At 45.6% G+C, this 18387-nt stretch overlaps 1 protein-coding gene across 1 annotated transcript in view; it reads left to right on the top strand.

The window, feature by feature from the left end:
• The window catches only part of FGD5 (FYVE, RhoGEF and PH domain containing 5), a 114942-nt gene extending 104699 nt beyond the window's left edge, over window positions 1–10243 (top strand). The window contains 4 exon segments of the mRNA XM_036869338.1: window positions 20–150; window positions 2721–2849; window positions 7594–7748; window positions 8591–10243. Of these exon segments, the coding sequence (XP_036725233.1) occupies window positions 20–150; window positions 2721–2849; window positions 7594–7748; window positions 8591–8627 (452 nt within the window). The 3' untranslated portion in view covers window positions 8628–10243.
• Window positions 10244–18387: the final 8144 nt, after the last annotated feature.

The following is an 18387-nucleotide window of genomic DNA, read 5'->3' as shown; positions in this document are numbered from 1 at the left end:
GGCGCTTGTCTTGCTGCAGGGCGGCCGGTGAGCATGAGCTTCCCCCTGTCCTCCGCCCGCTTCTCGAGTAGCGCCTTCTCGTCCGTCTTCCAGAGCATCAACCCCTCAGCCTTCAAGAAGCAGAAGAAAGTCCCTTCGGCACTGACCGAGGTAAGGCAGGTGGGGCTACCTGCGTGGGAGGCTGTGGATTTAGAAGTTTCTCGGTCCTTCTCAGTGGACAGGGAAGGACCCCCCGCCCAAGCCGGACCAGGCTCTTCAGGACAAAGACGATCCCTAATGGGAGGCGTCCTGACTCACGCTAACAAAGGCAGCCCTGAAGCACAGGCCCGTCTCCTGGGTGACCGAGAAGACACCTGTTGGTGGCAGAGGACAGGAGCCCAAGTGGTTGTAGGTGGTGCTAGGAGACATCTCTCCCATCCTTTTCTGCACCTGTCCCCCCAGCCTAGACCTAGTCCCCAGGGTTACTGCACAGATCACCCGGGCACTTGGGTCTAAAGCCGTTCGTCCTGGCTCAGGTCTCCCACGTCAGCCCTTCCCTGCCCCCTGCCCCCCCCCCGAGCTTTGCACCATTCTCTCACCCTGGGAGTCCCACGCGGGCTCAGGTGGTGAGCCTCCTAAAGGTCGTGGGGCTCTTTGCAGGAAACCTCAGAATTAGCTAAACTCAATTCCATTCTGGAAACAGGACCAGATTACCTCTGTATTCTAATCACAACCACAAACAAATGTGTGCCATGAATATACATGCTGTCAAAAGAAGAGTGATCAGCTGTTTCCAAGTTTTCTCATTAATATTCATTATTGAGTAGCAGGTGGTAAGGGCTTAAAAAAGTGTTAGGGATGCGAATTTTAAATGAGTACAGTTCTGTCCATTAACTTAATTCCTTTTGCATTTTAAAAATCTTGTAAATAACACATATGTGATAAAATCTTGTAAATAACACATATGTTATAAAAATTTTTTCACAACACAGAAGACTATATGATGAAAAGTGAGTTTCTCTCCCTCCCCAGACTCCTTCAGTCCCACCCCTCAAAGGTAACCACCATCAGGTTTCTTATGGACCCTTCCAGAAATTTTTGTGCATATACATAATGAAGATAGATGATCATAGACCCTTTTTTTTACCCGAAAGATGATATACTGGGTCCTCTGTACATTTCTTCTAGTTAATTTATCTTCGATATCATTATTTCACAGTAGTTCATACACATAAATCTCACACTTCTTATATCGTGTGGCTGTCTCATCATTTATTTAACTAGTCCCTTTCCACAAATCGAGAAAAGATCACCCTCTCACTCCCACTGTGGTGTCTGCATGAGCTGAGCTCATAGAACCTGAGCTGTGGGTGCAGAGTTCGAGAACCGTTCTCAGTCTTTGGGCATCAGGGCACTATGATCCTGGTGCTGTGTGGATCTGCCCCAGCCAGGTTGGCAGTTTTTGCCCAAAGTGACAACCTTTTTGTTATTCAGCGAAGACTACACCGTGGGCTCTGCAGCAGCTCCAGAAGAAATGGGCGCCCGTCTCCCTCCGCCCCTCTCCTCTTCCCCCAGGAGCTCCACCTCAGCAGTGAGATCTGCTTCCCATGGGAAGGTCTGCAGGAATGCTGCCCCTGGAGCATCTGTCAGGGAGGGAGATCGCAGAGTCGGTTTCCGTGACGTGTTCTGTCCGTTCTGCCTTTCTCACTCTGGGAGCTGCTCCAGCAGGTCAAGTGTGGGGAGAGAAGTCGAGTCTGGTGTTAAGGAGTCCTGGGACCCGGAGAGGGGCAGGTTCCTTTCCTGGTACTTCTCAAAACACCCGGCTGGCTGTAGCTTTCTCTCCTTACACTGAAGTTAGCTGACCTTCAGAACATTTGCTGAGAGATCTGAGTTCTTACCCTCTCTTCAACTAAGTCAGGATTTGACCTTTGGTAGATCCCTCCATTCCTCTGGGCCTCAGTTTCCCCACCTGTAAAATGAGAGAGTCAGCTGAAATGATTTCAAAACCTGGCTTTATTGCTCTCATAGTAAGGTGAATATTTATGGAGCACTTACTGTGGGTCAGGCACTGTACCTGACAGGTACCCATCTTATGTCACTTAATTCCAGTTTTACTAGTAAGGACACTGAGACTTAGAGGAAGTAAGTGGCCTGACATTACCCTTCTAGTAGCTGGTAGAGCCTGTGCTGGAGCCCTAGATTGGTCCTACTCCAAGCCTGTGTTCTTAGCCCCCATATGAAGCCTGTTCAACAGACCACAACCACTACTACTACTACTTAGAGGAGTTAACAAACTCATTAGGCAGGAGATCATAAAACCTTTCAGGTAAACAGTACAAAAGGGATCCCCTCTTAAATATAAGAAAGAAATAAGCTGAAAAGTATGAGAATCAATTTTAGAAGGAAGAAACTTTCCCCCAAATATCTGCAGTTTTGTAATTTGGGGGCTTGGGGGTTGAGGGCAGGGAACCAGGAATCTGAATCCCCACCAGGGGGCAGCACTCCTGCAGGCAGTTTTTGATTCCTGTGTCTAGGGTCCGCAAATCCTGTCAGTAAATCCTGTCTCTCAGACATGGTACAGTTTTGCTGCCTTTGAGGTGCTGGATGGATCCCGAGATCATCCAAGTCTCAGATTCCAAAGCAGTATAAACACCCTGCCAGCGGGTCTGCAGTGTCATTTTGGCTCTGTGTAAACCGTGTCTACTACCTGGTGCCCTGACCGCCCTGCTTCCCTCTGCCAGGTGGCCGCCTCCGGAGAGGGCTCCGCCATCAGCGGCTATCTCAGCCGTTGTAAGAAAGGGAAGAGGCACTGGAAGAAGCTCTGGTTTGTCATCAAAGGCAAAGTGCTCTACACCTACATGGCCAGTGAGGTACAGTGGTTCCTGCTTTCTCTCCTCTCCCGTGAGGGCCCGTGGGTTAAGCTCGTGCCTCAGACTGTCTATGTGGGGTGTGCACTGCGCCTCCCCAGAGGGCGGTATGAGTCGTGCATCTGGTTCCCACGTCAGCTCCCACGTCGGTCAGGTGTTTACTGAAGGACGCCATGTGGATATGCAGCCATGCGTCCATTTCCAATCTGAGTAATTTACCTTTTCTTTGTGGGGCTAAGGCAGTACAGCAGGCAGACCTGTGCAGCATAGCATTTGGATATCACAGCCCCAGCATCCAGGACCAGCTGGCACTCCCTAAAAGAGAGCTCCTTTCTGTTCTCCACTTCAGTTGTTTGAGACAAAATTCAGCAGCTTGGAGGAAGCTACCATACTTACTTACTTACTTACTTATTTATTTATGGTTGCATCGGGTCTTAGTTGCGGCATGCAGGATCTTCAATGCAGCACATGGGCTTCTCTCTAGTTGCGGCGCATGGGCTCCAGGGCGCTTGGGCTCAGTAGTTGTGGCGCATGGGCTTAGTTGCCCCATGGCTTGTGGGATCTTAGTTCCCCAACCAGGGATCGAACCCGCGTCCCCTGCATTGGAAGGCGGATTCTTAACCACTGGACCACCAGGGAAGTCCCACTTCTTTACTTTTTGTCTGTGCATTTGTCAGGGAACTGTATTGCCTCGTGGTAACTCTTCTGCTAAGTAAAACTTAAGTTTTTATATATATATATCATAGACCATCTTACATTTACGTCTACTAAAATATCGGAGAGAGGGCCTTGCTCAAGCCTGCTTGTGGAGTAGATAGGTGTGAGCTTGGCTGTACAGCAGGGGGCGCTCTGGTCCTGGCCCAGGCTGAACCTGTGGGATAACGTGAAAGATTTCCGTGTCCAGGCCCCACCATCTGATGGTTTCCACAGGCGAAATCCACTTTCAAAATGGGACTTAAATGCATTCTGCCCAGCTGCACAGGGTAGGTGCTTTACCCACAAGGATGTGCACATCAGCACAGGGCTGGCCCTTCTCCCCTGACCGCAGATGCTGGCAACCGGGCAGAAGGCACTGCCTTCTTCCGGGCATAAAGCTTCCCTCATGAGGGGCCTGCAGCTGTGCCGGCTGCAGTCAGCCCCATCCTCAGGGACCCCAGAGGCCAGGAGGGACGCAGACACACAGAGGGGACCCACTGTGGGCCTGAGTGACTCGGGCACTGTGTGAGGCAAGCCCTCCCTGAGGGGGCCTTTCACTTACGGGTCCACAGATGGGGCTCTCCGTGCTGAGGAAATTGTGGATCTTTCTGGAACAAACTGAAATGTGCTGCAACCCAGGGCGGCATCTTCCTAAGTAGGCATTCCACAGGACACTCGCAGGGGCCCTCTGAGAACTGGGTTCTGAGAGAACCCTGAGTAGACAGTGTGTGGGACTTCCTCACAGTAGTGCTTTTGAGTCTCTAACGAACAAGGGCGTGTCGTGGGTCCCCAGGATGTGAAGAGTCCCAAGGTGGCCTGACAGCAGGCCCTTCCTCACAGAGCATCTCATGGAAAACACACTTGGGGAAGAAATGCTGGCTTAGACAGATGAACAAAGGCTAGTGATAATTAACCAACCACCAAAGAGAGTGGATCCTGTTTGAGAATGGAAAACCCAGAGGCCCCGGGTCCTGAGCAACAGTTGTCATGGAAGTGAGAGTGTGGGTTAATTTTAAAAGACGGATTTAAGTATGCTTCCAAAGCCACTTCTTCAGAGAGAGGAAATTGTACAGTTTCTCAATAAGCCTAAGCCAGTGACAGGACCAAGCTTTCAAATTCCATCAAAGAAAAAGATTTGATAAAATGGATAGCCAGTTTTCACTGTCTACACTACCACGAACCCCATCATGTACCCTGAGGTAACGCAAAGCAGATGTAACTTGCTCTCAGTAACAGTCCTGGGAGAGAGTGACTGTCAGAAATATATCAGAATCTTTTAAATGTTTTCCAATATTTTATTATTTAGTTAATATATTTATTATTATTATGTTTAAAAATTTTCAAACATAAAGAAATGTTGAAGGAATTTTACAGTGAACTGTCTTATAACCATCAACTAGATTATACAATTAACATTTTATTATACTTCCTTGAACAAATATCTATCTATTCATCTCTCATCCATCTTACTTTTTGATGCTTTTCAAGTATACTTCCCCCTAAGAGTTCAATATTTCTGTATCTTTTTTTTCTTTTGAGGTACAATTTATATATAATGAAGTACACAAATCTTAAGGATACTATCTGTTGAGTTTTGACTAATGAATAACCCTGTAAATCCCCACCTCACCCCTATCCCCAGAGGCAACACACTTTTGATTTTTTTCCTACCGTACATTAGTTATCTCTTTTAGATCTTCATACAAATGGAATCATGTGTGACTTCTTCCACTCAGCATGTTTTTGAGATTCAGTCATGTTGTTGCATACAGTAGTAGGTCATTTCTTTTATGACTGAGTAGTAGTCCATTTTGTGAATATACTAGTTTGTTTGGTCCATTCACCAGTTGAAGGACATTTGAGTTGTTTCCAATTTGAGGCGGTTATGAATAAAGCCAATTTAAACTTTTGCATACAGGTTTTTGTGTGAAAATAGGTTTTTATTTCACCTTGGGTGAATACCTAGGATTGGAATTTCTGGATCACAGAAGGGTATATATTTGGCTTTTAAGGAACTAGCAGACATTTTTACAGAATGGTGTAGCGTTTAACAGTCCCTGCAACAGTGTAGGTAAATTTGGGAGTTCTGGTTGTTCCATGTGTTTGTCGGCACTTGGTATTGTCAGTCTTTAATTTAGCCATTCTGGTGAGGGTGTAGTAGTATCTTAATGTGGTTTTAATTTAGATTTCCCTAGTGACTAATGACATTTTTCATGTGTCTGTTGGCTATATATATATTTCTCTTTGAGAAGTGTCTGTTCAGATCTCTTGCCCATTTTTTAGAGTAGATTGTTTGTTATTGAGTTACAGGAATTCTTTCTGTATCTTGGCTACCAGTCTTTTATCAGATAAATGTTTTGTGAATATTCTTTCCCAGTCTGTGGCTTGTCTGTTCATTTTTTTAAATGAATGAATGAATCAATCAATCTTTTGGTGAACAGAAGTTTATAACTTTAATGAGGTCAATTAATGTTTTCTTTTTTGGCTATTGCTTTCATGTCCTAAGAAACTTCCGACTACTGTAAGTCACAAAGTTATTTTCCCCATATTTTTCTTTTGAAAACTTTACTGTTTTAGCTTTTACATTTAGGTCTATCTCAAATTAATTTTTGTGTATGGTGTGAGATAGGGGTCAAGGCTCATTTTTTCCCCTATGGATATCCAGTTGTTCCAGCACCATTTGTTGAAAAGACTTTCCTTTCCTTATTGGATTATTTTGGTGTCTTTATTAAATATTAAATGACTAAGTGTGGGTCTATTTCTGGGCTCCCTGTTCTGTTTTACTGATATATTTACCAAACCTTATGCCAATACCATACTGTCTGTCTTATTACTATAACTTTATATAGTAAGCCGTAAGTCAGGTCGTGTAAGTCCTCCAACTTTGTTCTTTTTAGAGGTTTCAGTACAGTTTTGAATTTAATTGGTAAGGGTGAGCGTCCTCTTGCTTTGTCTCAATCTTAAGGGAAAAGCATTCACTATTTCCCTCTTAAATATGATGTTACTGGTAGGTATTTTATAGATGCCCTTTGTCAGATTAAGGAAGTTCCCTTCTATTCCTAGTTTGCTATGAGTTTTTATCATGAATGGATGTTGAATTTTGTCAAAAGTTTTTTCTGATCTAGCAGTCTTGTTTTTTTAAAAACATCTTTATTGGAGTATAATTGCTTTACAATGGTGTGTTAGTTTCTGCTGTATAATAAAAATATGGAACGCTTCACAAATTTACGTGTCATCCTGGCTCAGGGGCAGTCTTTGAAAATTGATTCCCTTTTAGACACAAACTCTACTCCCCCTCCTCCTCCTCCCACAATCATTCTAATGTGCTTAACTAATTATATATCTTTGTTTATGTGTGATTTTATAAAGCTGTATTCTTTATGAACATGTATTTTTACATAAATATGTGTGTATAAAAATATCTTTATCTATATATAAAAAGCTCTTTCTTTTTCCACTAAGCACTGTGATTTTAAGATCCATCTGTGTTCTCTGGGTGCATCTCACCGAATTGTTAGCAGCTCTATAGCACGGACACCCTGAGTGCTCCATATTGAAGCACTGTGAAAGAGGGCCTGGGGGATGAGTGCAGAATACGTTAACAAGGGTAACACTAGAAATCTGAGTCACTGATAAAGCGAGTCAGTGGAAAGAATGTGGGGTTTTAGAACGAGTCCAAACACTGGCTCTGCCCCTTAACTCGCTGTGTGATCTTGGGGAGTTATTTACCTTCTTTGAGCCTCAGTTTCTTCTTAGAATGGGGGTGACACCTTCTATGATTGTTACGAAGATTAAACAAGATAATGTGAAAGTGAAAGTGCCTGGACCCTAAATGCTGTCACGAAATGTTAAGTTTCTTTTCCTCCTCGTGACTGGTGCTGGCGGGGAAGTGGGAGTGAAGAGTATGTGTGTGATAATTGCACCGTTGCCAGAGATGCCCCACACAGAGGGGCTCGTCATGCAGGTTACATTGGAAGCATCGGTGATTGTTAAGCTGCTGACTGGGTATCTTGCCATGTTTAACATCAGTTTTCCCTCTGCCTCTCTGCAGGACACAGTGGCCTTGGAGAGCATGCCCCTCCTAGGTTTCACCATTGCGCCAGAAAAGGAGGAGGGCAGCAGCGAAGTAGGACCTATTTTTCACCTTTACCACAAGAAAACCCTATTTTATAGCTTCAAAGCAGAGGATACCAACTCGGCTCAGAGGTACCAAAATAACTAGTCGTGCGTCTCCTTGCCTCTCTCTCAGAAGGGAACGAGCTGTCACCCTGGGCTTTGGCTTCTGTTCTTCTCCATCCATCCTGTCCTTTCACGTCCCCTCGGGCCACAGCAGAACAGCAGATTTAAATTCACAGGCAGACCTCGGACATATTGCGGGCTCGGTTCCTGACCACCGCAATAAAGCAAATGTTGAAGCAAAGCGAGTCACAAACTTTTTGGTTGGCCAGTGCATAAAAAGTTATGTTTATACTGTAGTCTACTACCTCTGCAATAGCATTACGTCTAAAAAAATGTACATACCTTAATTTGAAAAAACTTTACTGCTAAAAAATGCTAACCATCGTCCGAGCCTTCAACAAGTCATGATGTTTTTGTAATAGTAACATCAAAGATCACTGGTCACAGATCACCATAACAAATACAGTAACAATGGAAGAGTTTGGAATATTGTGAGAACTGCCAAAATGTGATACAGAGACACAAACTGAGCAAATACTGTTGGAAAAATGGTGCTGCTAGACTTGCTGGACATAGGGTTTCCACAAACCTTCAATTTATAGAAAATGCAGTATCTCCGAGCACAGTAAAGCAAAGCACAATAAAACGAGGTCTGCCTGTATTATGACTCATTCATACAGGTGTGCATTGATTCAGCAACCCTTGCACTGTACTCTAGGCGTTTTGCTAAATGCTAGGGAAACAAATATAGTAGGACACGGTTGCTGACTTCAGGCTAATAATAACGTAGTCTCATCATTCACGGGTTCCGTGACCAGAGTTCCAGGCAGAGCCTCAACACCAAGTGTCCCCTCTCTTCTGCGTTGCAGGTGGATCGAAGCCATGGAAGATGCAAGTGTGTTATAGCAGTTATCAAGCACGTGGACTCAGAGTACACTCTTAGGTTGATGCGTGGACCCTTCCAGAAGCCAATCTGTGTCTCCACTCATCCGGACACACATCTCGATTCAGCATGGGGCCTGACCTTGTTTGCTGTAACCCCTCTCTCACACCTTCACAAGTGGAACCCTTAAGGGATATTTATGGACCTTTTCTGTCTTCGTGTTTTCCACCCCCTCCCCAGGCATAAACTATTTCCTTTTCCAGTAGTGAGTTAAAATTTAGTAACATGAAGATGTGGAAACCAATAGAGAAGTACATTTTAGAAATGCAAGCTTTTTAGTAGAAACAAGCTTTTACAATTTTTACTCCTGGTAAACATGATGACCTTTCACGTTGTTGATGTCGGTGCCTCAGGTGAAGTGAGAAACAACCAGCGAATAACAGCTACTCTCATCAAAAGCACTTTATTGTTTTACTGAGCAACAACCTCCAGTTTTATTTTTTCCAAGGGATTTACTTAAGTAAATGGTAGATGGAGTCCTGTGGACTAATTTGCCACCAGTACTGGCTGTGGCGCAAGGAGGCGACACCAGGAGGGTCTCCCTTACCACGGAGGGTGCAGGGCCACGTGGCACTGGAGCACAAGGGGAGGACTCTCTCCTCCAAGTGCCCACCGACCGGCAGACCGACAGGGCTTCCGAAAGGAGGTACTCCGTCCTCCCCACGGCGGTCCCAACACCAGAGTAGTGCGGGAAACTCCGCTGCTGGCAGATCCGGCCCCTGCCCCCGGAGGTCACTGCAGACCCTCCGAAGAGACAGGGGTCTGCTTTAATTTATTGTGTGCCTTCCTGAGTTTACCCCGCACAAGCTGATGTCGTTATGCTTGTGAGAACTATTCTTGTTTTCGACACGGTGATCCTTCTGCTGTATTCCTGAAGCCTTGAAAGAGATAAAAGGAGAGAAAACAAGATGCAATCAGAAGGTGAATTCGTGGTCTTGGCCAGTGGCTCTGGACACAGTGAGGGAGCACAGAAATAGTGGCTTGAAGATCCTCTCTGGGCGCCTGGGGCTCAGTCACCTCCCCGCTGATGACTGCTGCTCACGATGCTGGACGTGTTTTTACATAAAGCAGAGTGGTGGGGGGACTCCTTGTTACTCTCATCGAAATAAAAAACAATCATCACATTTTCTGATGTCCTGTCCCCATCTTCCTGCTGCCCTGTCCCCTAAAAAAGGCATTTGCCTGACAAACATTTTGTAAAAAGCACCATCTCCAGGAGTTATTTACATTAAATATTTTTAGGGGAATTTTTTTTTTCTAGTTTGCAGTTCTTTTAAGATGTTTGGTTAAACATTTAATTAATGATTCAAACTAAGTGATTAGAGAGGCCTTCTTATTAATTTTTGAGGGCTTTCATTTTCATCGTCAGACATATTGAAATGGGCCTTCTAGACCCTTTGAGCCTTTAGAAAGCACAGCAAGACTTCAGCACAAGGAAGTGGGCGCTTCTCCAACCTGCCCGTGCCACTGCCCGTTGTCAGTTTCTGAGCTCCGGGTAGAATTACGTCTGGAAGTCATCTGGAAGGCCTCTTTCACTGTATAACATCCTATTTCTGATACTCTGTAAAGAAGATGTGATAGGGCTTTTATTCTCAGTGAATATTTACCCTAATAAAAACACCTGGGTTGTAGCTAAAACATACTGGTTGGGTTTTGTCAAAGGAAGTAGCCACAAAGGTCCTCCACAGCTCGTGTGTGACTGGGCGAGGACCTGCCTGGTTACCTGGGCCTTGTTTTCACCTGTCCTCCCCATGGTTCTGTGTGGACGCATTTCAGCCGATTTCTACTGGTTGATTTGGCTCATTGTCCCTCCCCTGCCCTTCTCTCTGTCCAGCTCGTCTTACATGTTCATGTCACCGTCTGTCCACTGGGTGAGCCCAGAGTAACTCGGGCCCAGAGGCTGGAGGAGTGGCTGCCCAAGGCCCCACGATACCTGCTTTGCCCCCCTGCTCCCCAGGCACAGGACAGCCCCTGGGCACATCCCCAGCAGAGGCTGTGTTTCTAGAGAGGAAGCTGTGCTGTGGCTTAGAAACCAGAACACACTCCAGGAGCCCTGAGGCCCGGTGCCTTCACCTGTCACCCGGAGACCCTTCCAGCTTCCCAAAGAGATCAGGGGACACAGCGCACACCGGGCGTTTGTAGAAGTGGACCGAAGGCTGTGACACTGGAAAGCAGGTAGCACTTACTTTACACTCTGGTGGTTTCACAGCTTTCCTGAGACTGGATGTGTCTCTCCAGTCTGGACTGGTCCTCATAAGCAGGAAGAACTCTGTTCGTTGTCACTAACGCAGAGCACACTGGAACATCGTAGTGTCCCGGGACACTGATTGAGTTCCTGGGTCCTAATAAGTCTTCTATTAATACATGTCAGAAATACACTCTGAGTTGTTCTGCTGAGGCTGACAGATTCCCTGACCACTCGTTCTGCTTTGGATGCAGCCTGGGCAGGTGAGGCGTGAGGGGCTGATGCCCAGGTGGTGTGCTGGTGTGCACCGACCCCAACGGCCCTGCTGCAGCCCCAGAAGCAGGTCAGAGTCCTTTTCCCATCTAGTCCAGCCTCTCGTTTGATTGACAGTGTAAATGGCATCGCTGAACACTGAGGCCCTATGTGGGGACTGAGGCCGCCTGGGCTGGGAGTGGTGGGAGCAGATGGAACCCGAGTTTCTTTTGTTTCTTTTTTTTAATTTATTTTTGGCTGCGTTGCGTCTTTGCTGCCGTGCACGGGCTTTTCTCTAGTTGCGGCGAGCGGGGGCTACTCTTCGTTGCGGTGCGCGGGCTTCTCATTGGGTGGCTTCTCTTGTTGGAGAGCACAGGCTCTAGGCGCGTGGGTCAGTAGTTGTGGCACTAGGGCTCAGTAGCTGTGGCTCACGGGCCTAGTTGCTCCGCGGCATGTGGGATCTTCCCGGACCAGGGCTCGAATCCGTGTCCCCGGCATTGGCAGGCGGATTCTTAACCACTGCGCCACCAGGGATGCCCCCGAGTTTCTTTCTGCTGTGGGGCAAAGTCAGCCACATGCTGGAATATTCTTCCCTTCACGGATTCAGCCTGTGATATGCAGCTGCTGTGAGCAGGGAAACTTCTGTGCTTCCATGTATTAACTGTCAGTCAAGAGAACAAATGTATCCACACTAAGATGTCTGTTTCCAATAGCAAGTAAAGGAAAACCAACCTCACACTGGTTTAGACAGTTAGGAAATCAGCTCAACAAGAAGTGGGGAAGCAGGGCAGGTTCAGGGCTGGACAGTATCCCCCAAGCTCCAAGCTCTTTGGGTTACTGACCTGTCGTCCATTGTCAGCTTGATTCCAGGGCTGGTTCCCAAGAGGCTGACCAGTGACCGCTCCCAGTAATGGGAGCTACCGCTGGCCTATTCACAGCCCCCAAGGAGGGGGCTCAGCTCCCTGTAGCTTCTTCTTAGAAGCACCCAGCAGACCCTCCACACAGCTCCAGGACCACACTTCCTGAGCAGTCACTGCAAAGGGCACCACTATGACTGGCAGAGACCAGTCAGCTGGGGGAGAGGGAGCTGGCGGAAGCAGCTGCTGGGGATTCACCCACAGTGGCCACTCTCTGGACCACATCTTCTGGAAAGAAGACTATGGTTTGGATTAGTGTAGTGCACGGGCTGTGCCTTGCCATGGATTTGGGGGATGTTCTGTGATAGAGTAACTTACACAGCCATCATTGGGGCATCTATTATATATATATATTTGCTGAATATTACTGTAAGTGGCACTGGGGAGGCTGGTTTGATGTTATTGGTATTTTAAGCCCCTAATCAAACACAATTATTAAATCAGCAGCCAAACAGCACTGACCTCTCATGGGCTCATAGAAGACCTTTGTGTGATTAACAACAAATGATAGCAAACATCTCGGCACGAAGGGCTCTAAGCACCTTAACCCTGCTCCTCCATTTAATTCTCCCAAGGACCTGTTGAGGTGAGTTGTTTTTCTGATTATTATTATCCCCATTTTGCAGATGAGGAAACTGGGGAATAGAAATGTTAGGTCACTTGCCCGGGGTCACACACTCACAACTGGCAAGCCCATGCTTGTAACTGCTCCCCTGTGGTGCCTCCCTCGAATGTGTGTGAGCTGATACTCAGGGCAATTTTCTGACACTTGCAACATGAAGTCCCTCCTAAAATCAACAGAAATCTCTAACTGCCCAGGAGCAATCAGTAGGACCTTTTCTCCAATGTTATAACAAACAGTGTTGAGTCAGAGAAAAATTGTGCATTTTTTTCTCCAAGCAGAATCCTTAGATGTTGTCACGTAAGGTACCATCCATGTACATAATCCAGTGTTATTTCAATATACTAATTGCAACAATGAATACAGTTCTGTTTTTCTGCAATCATATGCACAAGATTTACCTCAACTTAAAATGGGGATCTGGATATTTAAAACCCAAAGTACACATGCTTTAAAAATAATTTAACATTTCACATTTCTAGTGTTATTCAATAATTGACATGTTAGGATGCACACTCAAATATGAGGGATTTTTAAGGTAAGTAACCTTGGGGATTCAGCACATTTCTCTCACTTACATAATGGAATAGCTTAGAATTCCTATGATGGATTTATAAATAATAACCTAAAAATTGATCAATTACTTGCTATTCTCAAACCCTTTATGAATTTACATCCTGTGGTGAAAAGACAAGCCTGAAGGTTATGGTTAACACGTGTCCTGTAAGAATGGACAAGAAGTCTTATTTTGGGAAGGAAGCCATCATACCCTCGCCACACCAGTTCCAAGGGGAAGAGAGCACGTGTTCACAGAACACTTCTGTGTCCTGGGGGGGTTGCACCCCCAAGAGAAGGGGGCTATTTCCAGAAGTGAAATCAAGCCAGTACAAGCAATGCACAGCCCAGGGTGTGTTGGTCATGTGAAGCCAGAGCAGTGTGTCGGGGTGACAGACCACAAATGTACAACTTGCTGCAGCCAGAACCTGGGCCACTTTACCAAGGCTGCCCCCCATTGGGGTGCAGTGGGGAACAGCAGAGGGAGAGCTGGCCCTGGGGACAGCTGTATAGGTTCTGTGGCCGGAGACGGCTGCCCCACTGTGCATGTGTGGGTGGCTTCAGGCTCTTCCCGTGGCCCACCCGTCTCCTCTGGGGTGCCCCTCTCTAGGTCTGCAAGTGCCCTCAGGAAACTGTGGACAGGCAAGTTGGGGATCCAGGGTTGGGAGGGTCTGGGAAGGTTTTCAGAGTAAAAACTTAACTTAGTCCGTGGGCAGTGACCTCAGCTTGTGGCCAGGCTTGGAGTCTGTGGTACCAGTGTACAGGGTCTATCTGCAGTGTATAGTCAGATCCTGAGCTGAAGAAAATGAGACCCGAGAGTGTCTGAAATGATGTTTTAGACACAAGGGCTGTCACTAGTATCGTCAGACAGGACTGCAAGGCCCCTTTTAGAATTCCACACTGTGCCAAACGTTATCAGGAGGAATACACGACTAAGGTAGTGAACCTCTGAGGGGAAACCAGCCTAACCGAGCCAGACGCCGGACTACAGAGGCAGTGCCCAGCATCACAACATCCCCTTCCACCAGAACTCTCTCTGGAGAAGCTTAAGGCCCCGTGGCCACCCTCACAATGTCCTGGTGATCATGGAGTGATTTTGCAGACAAGTTCTCTACATGGTCTGGGTCTCTTTGGTGCACAGATAATTGACGATGTCTTAACAGGGAAGGGCATTCTGTGTTGACAGAGCAGAATGATGACGGGCCTCTTTTCTACTTTGATCATCTTTCAAGGGTGCCGTTAAACTAGAGCCAGTGTATAGAGCAAGAGAGAGGCTTGGACAAGAGAAAATCTGTATCAAGAAAGCACAAGACAAAAAAGGAAGAAAGCACCATAAATGAGTTTTTTTTGTTCTTGTTTTTCAAACTGGACAGTATCCCCCAAGTTCCAAGTGAGTTATGAAATCAATGTAATGGGTCACAACCAGGACCCAACCCCTGCCCCCCACACCAAAGAGCAGAGTAGAAGGCAGCAAAATATTCCATCATCCTTAAGGACCATTTCATGACATTTTTGTTTCAATCATACGTGTATGTATATACTATATGTGATATGCTGCTTGTTGATAAAAATGTATTTATGCTTATAGATCATGGTCAAAAAAATTTTAAACCACTAGCCTAAGAGTATCAGGTAAGGAAAAAAAAATAAAGAGCACAAAGTTGCAGTCAGACACATAATGAGCCAAAACAGAAGAATTAAAGACACATATTCAAATGTAATGACACTTCCAGTTTTATTTTTTGAATGCTTCAAAATATTACAAAGAGGAAAACATAAAATTCATGGAAAAGCTACCCAAATTCTTTCAGTTATTCTGGAAACTGACTTTACATCCTGGGGTGAAAAGACAGACTTTGCTTATTGAAACTCTGATACGCTCATAAACAATGACTTTCCTAATACAGAGAAATGCTGATTTACCTAAGTCATTTCTGAAACGTCTGTGAACAAGTCAAATTTCATGTTGATACTTGGAGCCTCCAGAAACACCTAGATAATCGGGAAACATGCATTTCTTGGCTCCTTCCAAAACCTGCTAAAAGAACAGCAAATGAATAAAAAGATATAACCTAAAGGACAAAGAAAATCCAAGAGGCATAGGGTATGGAAATGGTCAGCTCATTTTTGGAAGATATAACATGCGTGGACAGTGGCAGCTAACTTGGCAGAGGAGAAACCTAACACCGTAGTGCCCCCCCGGGAGAGACGCCAGTGAGACATATCATCCCCTGCCTCCGGAAAGGCTTGGAAGCCGGAGGCATCGTATCTGGGAAGGCCATGGTGGGACTCAACAGGAGCACCAGCGGAGTCTCTGTAAGGAGTCATGAGACCCTCATCCCCTGACCCCACCCTATAGACAAGTGACTGCCCTGGAAGGAGACAGGAAACACACACACACTTTGGATTCAACTTTTTTTTTTTAAATTTTATTTATTTATTTTATTCTTGGCTGCACTGGGTCTTTGTTGCTGTGCGCGGGCTTCCTCTAGTTGGCAGTGAGTGGGGGCTACTCTGCGTTGCGGTGCACTGGCTCTAGGCGCGTGGGCTTCAGTAGTTATGGCACACGGGCTCAGTAGTTGTGGCTCGTGGGCTCTAGAGCATAGGCTCAGTAGTTGCAGCACACAGGCTTAGTTGTTCCGCGGCATGTGGGATCTTCCTGGAGCAGGGATCGAACCTGTGTCCCCTGCACTGGCAGGCGAATTCTTAACCACTGTGCCACCAGGGAAGTCCCTGGATTCAACTTCTAAACGGGGGGGCTCCTGTTTCCTGCCTGCCAAGTTCCCTCTCCTTGAGATGAAAATGTGTGCTCAATAGAAGGAATCAAAATTCTGAGTTCAACAGTTTTTTTGTTGGGAGACTACCACTGAATGATGCTCTAATCTGAAGGTGGCTGAAAAGATCCATTATGAAGGACTTTCATTTGCCCGGAGGAGTTTGGATTTTATCTGATTAGTCCAAGGTCCTAAACTGGTTCTGAGGCCCAGAACCATGCTTAAGAGATGCTGCTTGCCCTGCACAGTTTAAAAACCATTTGCAAATTGCCAACATTTTAAAGTTAAGAAATGTTTACGTTTACAAATCTAGATTTCTGGTTTCTCTTGAGAAATCTGAGATGCGTCATCTCTGGACCACATTCCAGGAGCTGATGAGGGGCTCTACCCCTTTCAGTGGGCACTGAGCTCTCCAGGTGTCACTACCACCATTTAACATACTAATTGTGTTTGTATCAATTTCTTAACCTCCCTTAGATTGTCTGCCAGACTCCTGCACCCTCCCCCAAGGCCCCACATGAGGCATCTGAGTTTTTACTTCAGCCCTCAGCAATGCAGAACCATTAAAGACCTTCATAGATAGAAGAGGGCTAGGAGAGGCTGTTTCAGCAGCAGCACAAAGGGAGCAAGGAAAGATGAATGAATGAAAGAGGAAGGCAGCTAGTTAGACTGGTTAGGAAGGCTAGGAAACTACGCAGCAGCAGCAGCAGCGAGATGGAGATAAGACCTAAACTAGGGACCAGTGGAGGAGGGGCCAAACCTGAGGGTAAAACCAAGGGGATTTGTTGTTTAGACCCTCAGTCTTAACAGTGTACCCAGAGCCTCCTGAAAGCCAGAAACCTCAGGCAGCATCCCATCTCTCCCCAAGGGAAAGGGCAGGATCCAAAGCAAAGCACTTAAGGGAGAGGCTTTTCCAAGGAACCTCTGCTTCGAGGTGCATTCCCTGGCCTGCAGTGAACAGGCTGTGGGGTGGAAATAATTTCTTTAAGAACCTCAAGGAATGCTACTATTTAACTTTTAGACTTCATCAGTGAAAGGCTGGTAGTCCCAAGTGGGTTCGCTCTTGAGATGGTGCTGGGTTAGTAAAGAACTCCAGGCCTAAAGATTGAGAGTCCCAATTAGACGACATTTAAAAACAAGACATCCTCCTGAGCCTATTCTAAAACGGGACTAAGGGCAGGTGCATTTTTCTGAGAAGATAATCTGATTTTCCATCATGTTTCCAAGATACTTGAGCCAAGTACAACTTACTAAGGCATGGGAAGCCCCAGGTCAGAAACCAAATGGTCATAACTCTCAATAAAAGCCATTCTGGAGGGGCTCAGGACTCACTCTGACAGTGTTCCTGTGTTCCAGAACCATCCATCCACTGCAGGGTTGGTCTCTCTTCCTGGGAAGAACAAGGGCCATTGATACAGAGGTTGAGACCTCCTCAAGTAACCTTCTACTGTGACAGAGCTTGACTGTGACAGAATCACAGAGGTGGGTAGAAGAGGGTTTTCTTCCTTTCGAAGTCCTCAAGGACAGAAGAGAAGAAATAAGCAGAAATAACTATTAATAAACGTTCCACCACTTGCTAGCCACATGACTTTGGCGAAGTTGTTCTTCCTCTGTTAAAGGCCTCTGCCTCTTCAGTTGTAAAAAAGAAAAAAAAGATAATACCGTCTACTTCACAGGGTTATTATGAAGATTAAACAGGATAATGTGTAAGTGTAAGGAATGTGCAATCTGGTATTCAATGATTACGTCTATTCAGGTACCAGATTTTTAAAAAAGAAAAAAAGGCTAGGAACAATTACGTGAGGTTTAAAAGTTTATTTTATAAACATGTCATAATTATACAAATGACAAACAGAAGTTTCAGAAATTGATTACTGTATATAGTAATAAAGCATAAGCTTTTATAGAAAAATTGACATAGATATACATAAGTACTTACGAAGGTAATTATTGTCTTCCTAGTCTATGAAAATAAAAAAAACCATTATTTACACTATCACAAAAGCCATACCCTTATAGGTAAAAAAAAAACTCTACTAGATAATAGTAATTTTAAAAATTTAGCACACCTACAACTTTTGTTTAGTCAAAACTTGATTTTCATTGACTCAACATTTATCATTTAAATGCAAATTCAAAATAAGCTTGGATGGCAAAAAACATTTACTCTGTTAGGTACAAAATGAAACCGCATGATCTAGTTCCTGCTCTCAGTTAATGATTGCAGAACAGACTGCTTAAGTGTTGTGGGAAAAAAGACCTGCCCAGAGGACCACAGAGGGCAGAGGTGGGAACACCTGGATCTCATTCACAAGCACCGTGTAGGGAGCTGGAAGCCCCAGGCTCATATCTCAGCTCCAGGAAGTCACCAAAACCTTGTTTTCACTGAGTTCATCTGTAAAAATGGGATGATGATAT

Source organism: Balaenoptera musculus, chromosome 11 (assembly GCF_009873245.2).
Source record: "Balaenoptera musculus isolate JJ_BM4_2016_0621 chromosome 11, mBalMus1.pri.v3, whole genome shotgun sequence".
Classification (NCBI taxonomy): Eukaryota; Metazoa; Chordata; class Mammalia; order Artiodactyla; family Balaenopteridae; genus Balaenoptera; species Balaenoptera musculus.
This window is presented reverse-complemented; position numbering and strand designations above follow the sequence as displayed.